Source organism: Arachis hypogaea, chromosome 19 (genome assembly GCF_003086295.3).
Source record: "Arachis hypogaea cultivar Tifrunner chromosome 19, arahy.Tifrunner.gnm2.J5K5, whole genome shotgun sequence".
In the NCBI taxonomy this organism is placed as follows: Eukaryota; Viridiplantae; Streptophyta; class Magnoliopsida; order Fabales; family Fabaceae; genus Arachis; species Arachis hypogaea.
In genome coordinates, this window is record NC_092054.1 from 149622516 (window position 1) to 149631230 (window position 8715).

The following is an 8715-nucleotide window of genomic DNA, read 5'->3' on the forward strand; positions in this document are numbered from 1 at the left end:
TTTGATTGACTTATTGATATTAAGTTTAGCAAACAATAATAACATTTTTAGTGATGACAAACATAAGTTTATTTTAGGTTAATAACTCAAGTATGTTGTTGATGTGTTGTTTAGTATATACAAGCTTATGCTCATAATCAAGGTTTTGAAAACCGGACCGGACCGACCGGTTTGACTAATTTAATTGCGAACCGACAATACAAGCGGTCCGATTTATTATCTAAAACTGTTAGAAAGAAAACCGTTCAGAAACCGTCAAACCGATCGATTGACCGTACCGATAACCGGCCGGTTCGAATAAAACGGTGCCGTTTTTTATTTGAAAATAAAAAAATGAAACAAATCCGTGAAGTGTGAACCAACCCTTATTCCCCCAATTCATTCGTCACTCACTCACATCCTGGACTGGAGAACTCTGAACTCTGAAGCAAATGGAACCCTAGCCCTTCTTCGCCGCCGTCGGTCCCAGGTCGTCAGCGCCGCCGCCGTCCCCAGGTCCTCAGCGCCGCCGCTTCTTCCTCTTTCCCGTGTCTAGAACCCAGTTGCTCGGCACGTCCTCTTCATCTTCGCTGGCTTCTCGGCACGGAACCCAGGTTAGTGGCTTCTCGTATTCATCTTCACTGAGGGCTCGGTCTTCTTGGTTTGAAGTTCCGAAATTGTTGTTCTTCGGTCTTCTTCTTCGGTATTCTTCTTCAATTTTTGTTCCATTTTTCTTCAATTCTTCTTCTTCGGTCTTGGTTTGAAGTTTGGTTCTGAATGTTTGGTAAATTGTAATTTCCTGTTGTTGATGGATCTGTCTTGTACTCTTGAATTTGCTAGTTGCTGATGGTTGAAATTTTACAAATTTACAAATTTGTATCATATAGTTTTGAACTTCTGATTGCTCTGTTACTCTATTAAATCATGTGTATTAAAATAAACTTACTCTGTTATATCATTTGTATCAACCAGAACACCTAATACTTACTCTTTTACTCTGTTTTAGTGTTTTCTAATTGCTCGATGGCTCTGATAGTGTTTTACTGGTTCACCAGTTGCTGATGGCTCCTAAATTTTTTGTTCATATTTGCTCATGGTCTGTGGCTGTGGCTGCTTTTAATTTATGTGGCTTAGGCTATTTTTACTGGTTCATATTTTTTTTATTTTTCGTTGATTTCTGTGGCTTAGGCTGTTTTTACTGGTTCATATTTTTTGATTTTTCATTGTGTTGTGGCTGTTTATAATTGCTCGATGGCTCTGATAGTGTTTTACTGGTTTTGTGCTTCTGCTCATTGATTTTGTGCTGCTGCTGTTTTTTTCAGTTTCTAAAATTTTTGTTGAAATTGTCTTGCTATTGCAAAAATTAGAAATAAAATCATTATTGAAATTTTTTTATTTTTGTTTATCTTTATTGATTTCAGGTTTAATGTGGTTACTTTATGCTTGTTTTATAATGTTTGTTGCTGGATGAAGTGTGCTTCACTTGGCATGCCTTGTATCTGATGCTGGAATGGTGGAGCTGCTCCTACAATTTAGAGGGAAGATTGCAACTGCAAAATTACTTATTTTAAGGTAGTTGTGTCAGTAGTTCTTCTATCTTTTAAATGATGTACTTTATGCTCTAAAGTGCAACTTGCCAAAGGCTGCACTGAAGAGGAGACAAACCCATTCGTCTTCATACTGTGTGTCCTATATATTTTATGCCTATGAAATTATCTATCCTAGCTATGAAGATCTACCCCGCCTCTTGTTATATTCTGGTTCTGCACTTGTAGTCACATTTCTTATCTTACTTTATGTGCTAAACATCTAGTTCATGAGAAACTTTATAGAATTAAGGCTAGTGAAACATTGTTATAGTTTACTGGATAATGCATGTTTTTCTAAGTAATACATATACATTTGGTACTTTTCAAGTGTTTCAAGTGATAACAACACTTGAGAGCATTATATTTATGCATTTTTTTTTATTGTTGGAATCAGCCATTCTCTGAGGTAGTTATTAAGGGACAGGACATTTATTCAGTTTCATTATGATTCATTTTGTGTTCATTATTGAGATATTTGTTTGGTTGAATCAGACATTTTTGTGAATATGATAAACACATGATTTGGTATGTGTATAAAGTATAAACTTTTTTTTGATTTCTTACGGTACATACAATTAAATATATAGATGACTTATTAGAATGTTGTTAGTTTATTGCTTGAGTATTATAGTTTATTTTCTAATGATTTATTAGAATGTTGTTAGTTTATAATATAATGATAACGCGATTTTTATTCTAAAACGGTTTTTTCGGTTGGACCACTGATTGAACCGGTTAGACCAATGAACCAGTGAACCAGTGATTAGAGCGATTTGATGACCGGTCCGGTTCTCAGAACCTTGCTCATAACACAGCCTGTAAATCCCGCCAAAAATTGGTAAGTAATTAGTTAATAAGTTGCATTTTAATTAGAAAAGCTAAAAATGAAAAACTAATATCAAAATAGGATAAAGATCGTCGAAATGAGAATTTTGATATCAATATCGAAAATTTGGCCCAAAAATGGGACCGGAAGGATTGAACTGGTTGAATTGGGACCCAAACCGGACCCGTGGGTCCAACCGGACCCAAACTCTTAAATGAAACAACAGCTTTCTTCTTCCTCATTAGCTGCTAGACGCCATAACAGAAAGGGAGAGGAGGAGAGCTCCCTAACCCTAACCAAATACTCCAATCACCATATCTTCCTCGTTTGAGCTACGATAGCCGCATCGTTCGCGGCCACACGCTCAGTGCGTCGAGCTCTACCTTTCTATCCAAACAATTTCACCGGTAAACCTCATATTTGGTTCAGAATCTCTATCCCTCTTTCTTTGGTAAACTTGAAAATCTATGGTGAATCTTGTCCAATTTTTGTGTTCTAGGTTCAAGTTAGCTTCTGGGACTTGTGGGCTCAAGCTATTGAGCATATGGATATGGTAAGAACACCCTAACCCTAGCTCAATCTTGTATTTATGATGGAAAAAACTGAAATTGGAACATGTATATGTATTAGGTGTAGATTAAGTTGGCATATAAGCATTGGATTTGAGTTGGGAGTAATTGGAGGCTTGTTGGTGATCAAGCTTGGTTTGGGGGCTGTTTTAATTGAGCTTGGAGGGGCTGTAATTTTGAGTTGTGAGGCTGCCTTGGGTGAACTAAGTGATTGGCCAAAGTATGGTTTAAGTTTCGCACGTTTAATATTTACGGTGTTATGAAAACTTAGGTTAGAAGAACCATAGGATAAGTTGAATTTGTTAGTGGCATTTAATGAGTAGCTTTGTATTGTTGGTATAATTGTTGATGAACATATATTGGAATTATGAGACATTGAGGTTATTAATTTTATGCTCTTGGACTTGCTTATAATGGGTTGTGTTGATGTTGATGTATTGATGGATTGTTGTTGGTGTTTGTTACTAAAATGTGTTATGTAAAGTTGATAGATTAATGTGTATGAAGGGTTGATTTATGTTAATGGAATTTAATTGGTATATGTTGATGGAAGGTTGACAAATATATGATGAAAGTTGGTATAGGTGAAGAATTGATATGAATAAATGAAGGGTTAATGAGGTATGAGGTAAATGTGGATAATTATTGATGATCAAGGTTGGTTAAGTTGATTATAGGTTATATTGGCAATGGTTGTTGATGAATTGGGTTGATATGGTATTGTAATGCAAGTTTTAATGGTAAGAAACTTAAATCGGAGAAAGTGAGGTTTTGTTGGAAATTGGTTAAAACCAAATTTTGATGAACTTTAGACGTCCATAATATTCTCCTCAAATTTTGGATTAAATTGTGGTTTGTTGCAAATAAAATATGGTTTTAAGAGATTTTGATTGATATCAACTTTGTGGAAAACGGAATTTTGTGGAGAAAGTTATGGACGTTGCAAGTTTAGTGTTTAAATCTGTGTTCAGGATGGCCAAACAGGTTGCTGCAAGTTTCCTGGGCATTCTGCTCATTTTTCGAAAGAACGCCCATCCACGCGTGAGCGTGGCTCACGCGTACGCGTGGAGTGAAATTTTGGCGACGAATGCGCGAGAAGCATGCGTACGCGTGTGATCATATTCACGCGTACCCATGACTCATGCTTACGTGTGACTTGATGTATGCTCTACGCGTACGCGTGGATGCTGCCTGCTGCAAAAATTGGTTTTGACTGTTTTTAAACCAATTTTCCACTTCTAAACCTCTATTTTCTTCCTTTAAGGTTTAAAGTATGGTTTTAGGTCCAGTGGATAAAAGAAGCTAGGAAAATAAGATATCTTGGGGGTGAAGAAAGTTGTAAATGGTGGCTTTTATGAAGGAAATGAGTATGTTAACGAAGTTTAACGCTAAGGCTTGACAAGTGATGATGTATTGATAATAAAATTGCCATGGCTTATGAATAATGATATATGAGATATGAGTTTCTCTGGGTAAAAACCATGGCTCGCCACCACGTGTTCCAGGTTGAATCTCGATACTCTGTTTACCCTACGTCGTAAGGGTGACCGGGCACGTATAAATTCCCGGGTATGGATAGCCCCTATTGAGTGATTATATGATGATTGAATGTGAACTCTATGCATAGACTCTTGGGGATGCGTGACGGGGGACAGTCTAAGGTTTTCGGACTTGTTGGGTTGGCTGGATAACCGACAGATGGGCCCCATCAGCCATAGGACATGCATGCATCATATGCATTTGTTTGTTTTGATTGCTATGCATTTCTTGGGTTTGCCTAATTGATATATATCACCTGCTATCTATTATACTTGCTATTTGTACTATCTGCTCATTACTTGTGCGTGAACTTATTTGGTTGCCTGTTTCTGTTGCATTGTGGATGATGGAGGGATGGAGGAAATGGAGAAATGGTTTGGTGTTAGATTAGGATTGAAATTGAGTAAGTTAGGTAGATTTAGAATACCTACCCCTGTTTAAAGCTTCTGTTTAGTAATTAAGTTGGATAATTGAATGACGAAGTTCTAGGATTGTCTATGGCATTCTCAGGACCTTATTTATTATGCGTGTGGCACTTTTACCGTGCTGAGAACCTCAGGTTCTCATTCCATACTGTGTTACTATTTTTCAGATGCAGGTCGAGAGGCTCCTTGCTAGGCGTCTGGATCTTGAAGCGAAGTAGTTCCTGGATGTATTTTAGGTTTCTGTTCATATTTGTGTATATATATGTGTGTAGCTTACTCCCCAAGTAACTTGTGTATGCTGCTCCTCTTAGAGGTTGAGGGAGAGATATGAGTTTATTGTGGTATTTTGGTATATTTTGGGAATACCTATGTATGTTCATATATATATATATATATATATATATATATATATATATATATATATATATATATATATCCTCCAGCCAGCCTTAACTTCGCAGGCTGAGTCAGGGGCTAGTTATACTGTTTCCTTGGCTTTCCTTTACATCTCGGTTTACCTTTATCTTTTTCCTATTAGGTTTCTTAGTACGCAAGTAATCCTATTCCTTGAGCGTTGCGCTTTTCATTTTGCGATTTTTGTTTACCCGTTTGTTTCAAGGCTCCTACTATACTATTTCTTTCATAAATATATGTATATTTTTATTGTTTAGAGGTTTGTAATGCCTTACTATCTCAGTCTTATGGCTTAAGCATAAGATTTAGTATAGTAAGGTGTTACACAGCCCGAATCAAAGAAGTCAAGGAGTCCAACTAAAAAGTCTAAGTGCTCCTAAAACTACAAATTGAAAGATGAGTCCATTACCCAGCCCAATGCCAATCAAAACAAAGAAAAGTAACTCTAAGCTGAAAAGCTATGTTGCTTCAGGTAATGTCCAAAGAAAAAAGAGGAATTCATTTTCTCATTCTATCACTAAACATCTAAGAAAAAAAGTTGCTCTACCTTTCATTAGGCACCAAATCAAAAGAAAAAAAGCAAATGTCTAATCAAAACACAATAAAAAAAAAAGGTAATTTGTTTTCATTTATATGCAAGAAAATCGCTTGATTGTATCTTGTTCCCTCTACACTACCATTTCGGAAAATATGGAAAAAAATGGAGGCAATTTTTTTCTGCTATAAATCAATGGGTAGTATTATTTTTTAGAGCAAAAGCACAAAATTAAGGGCTTGAATTTATCAAATTCATTGAGGATTTGTTTTCAAGGAAGTTGCGTTACTTGTCTCTGATAAAAATATTCCTAATTTTTAGGGCTGATAGAAGAAAGAAAAAGAAAGACCTCAACAAGCTCTAGATTCAAGAAGGTGACTTTGTGAAGTGAGCCCTAGGTGTTGAAACAGAGCTCAATATAAAAAGAAAATTCAACTCGGTTTTGAAGACAATGAGAGAGAATCAGAGCTTTGAGTTTCATTGAGAGTTTTCTTGTGAGAGTTCAATGTTTTGGATAGTATTTCTACATCAAAGAAATATTCCGCCAAGATGGAGAGCTTCATCAGAGAGTGCTGAATCAGGTTCATCTTATAGCATCAAGGCAGTGAAGCATCATCTCCTTCATGGTTTATATTTGAGTATTATGGTTGTATGTAATGTCTTTTTTTATTTCTATTCAGTGAAAAATGCATAAAAGAGAGGCATTAAGAAAAAGTCAATGAGAAAAAGGCATAAAGAGAAATTTGGAGAGAAAAATCAAGATTTATTTCAGAACTTCTTTGTTTGTATTTTTGTTTTGTGTCTGATGTCTGAGTTATATCCCTTACAAGTTGGATAAGCACTTTGCTGTTGAAAGTTAGGGTGAGTTCCTAGTCAAATCTGGCTTGGGTAGAAGTTGGGTTTGTCCCAAATAAGATTGGGTAGAATCCTAGAAAAATTGGTGTATGTAATATTTAATATGATAGTGAAAATTCTACCGCTGTTGTGGTGGAGATTGGATGTAGGTTGCATTGTATGAGACAACTGAACCAGGATATATGGCTGTATCATCTTCTTCTTCACTGCACTAATTCTGTTTTTTATGATTTATGAGATAAAATGAAATGATCTCCTGTATAATCCATCTCACAGACAGAGCAAAAGCTAAGTTACACTTTCTGGTTTGAGGCAAAATTAATCAATTTTAAAAGAAGGTCATAAATCCAACCCTCATTTTCTAAGCCAACAAGAATCTTCTTCAATTGATAAAAAATAACAAAAAATAATGATCAACAAACCTCAACCAACAAAAGATATAAAAATAGAACATCGAAGATTGAGAGTCGTGATTTTGTTACTGACCTACTCTTGCACAAATGGTTGTTCGCAGGTTATTCGTCTTCACTAGGAACAAACGAAGCAGGTAACAACAGCTTCCAACTTGGCCTACAATGACGACATTGGTTCTTCAATTTCAAAGCGTATACGAGAGAAATAAGAAGAAAAAGGGTCAATTGAGTTTTCTGTTATGAATGAACAGTGAATTGGGGTTTAACCTCCTTGTAGTGTCACACGGCTTCGTTTTGCAAATGTTTAGGTAGAAATAGTAAAATGATGTCATCTAATCAGTGTCAGGTGTTAATTAAACATGACACGTCATCGCTATGGTGACAGAAGTGGACGGAAGCGCCAGTTTGAGTCACGCTTCAAAGTTTTAGGGTACAATTTAAATCAATCGAAATTGAAGGGCTAAATTGAGTCAGTGGTCAAATTTCAAGGGCCATTTTCAGTATTAACTTACGTTTAGGCTATGTATTAATTTGGTCTGTAATGTTTCAAATATTTTATTTCAGTCTTAAAAATGTTCGTACGTCCTATTTCAATAAAAAAAATGAATTCAATATTATCTCACCATTAAATTTAATATGAATAATTAGCATATTGAAGATTCAATAACGTTTGATTTCAGTACGTAAGTAAAATCAATCCACCAATGATCACCAATTTAAAAGTTTTTCCTTTGATTCTAGATCGTTGATGATTGATCGATAGGATTTTGAACTTTTTTACAATAAAAAAAATCGAAAAGATGAAATGTTGCAAGAAAATTTTGGTTATATTTTTCGAACACAAAGAAAAAAGATGACTTAATAATAACATTATTAACATATATGTCACTCATTCAGTTAACTATCTGTGTCAAATTTAACGGTAGAATAACATTGAACCCGTTTAAAATTTTTTGGGACAAAATTAAACGTTTGAAATGTTACGGATTAAATTAAAATTTGGCCCAAACGTTGAAAACCAAAATAATACTTTAATTTACCCTAAAAAATTGATAAATTTTATAAATAAAAAATACATACATATATACATATATTTTAATATATAATCTTTTCAAAATAAAAAATATAATCTTTTACTTTTAAATAAATAAATATAAATCATATAAATACATATAAAAATATTTTTATTTATTAAGATTAATTATTATACGGTAAAACTTTTATAATATTAAGGTATTATAATTAATTACAAAATATAAAATAATTAAATTATTTTATACTACTTAACAAAGAATATATTATTATATAATACAATTTTTTAATCCAAATATTTGGAAACAAAGCATGTGCAACTTTTAGGATTCGATAAAAGTATTGGATGCACTAAAAGATAAAATTATTAAATTATTTTATATCACTTAATAAATAATTAAATTATTCGTTAAAAAAACTAAAATTATTTACTTTTGTTAAGAATATAATATTATATAATACAATTTTTTTCAAATATTTTAAAATATGCATTATTTTATTTAAAATATTATATATGCGCTCTAATAAATAAATTAATA

The 8715-nt window shown here is 34.0% G+C and overlaps 1 protein-coding gene across 11 annotated transcripts; it reads left to right on the plus strand.

The window, feature by feature from the left end:
• The first annotated feature begins 343 nt into the window (after nucleotides 1–343).
• Nucleotides 344–5427, plus strand: LOC112777612 (uncharacterized). 11 transcript variants are annotated; one of them, XM_072227543.1, is made up of 6 exons: nucleotides 344–593; nucleotides 1453–1551; nucleotides 2308–2406; nucleotides 2894–2947; nucleotides 3025–3183; nucleotides 5095–5427. In XM_072227543.1, exons 3-6 carry the CDS (start codon nucleotides 2345–2347, stop codon nucleotides 5213–5215), a joined length of 396 nt encoding a protein of 131 aa, XP_072083644.1. In that variant the 5' UTR covers nucleotides 344–593; nucleotides 1453–1551; nucleotides 2308–2344; the 3' UTR covers nucleotides 5216–5427. The 11 variants fall into 11 exon arrangements, 6 of the variants coding, with proteins under 6 accessions (XP_072083644.1, XP_072083645.1, XP_072083646.1 ...); XM_072227544.1 differs by having other exon boundaries at nucleotides 2321–2406; XM_029295973.2 differs by having other exon boundaries at nucleotides 351–593; nucleotides 1401–1551.
• Nucleotides 5428–8715: the final 3288 nt, after the last annotated feature.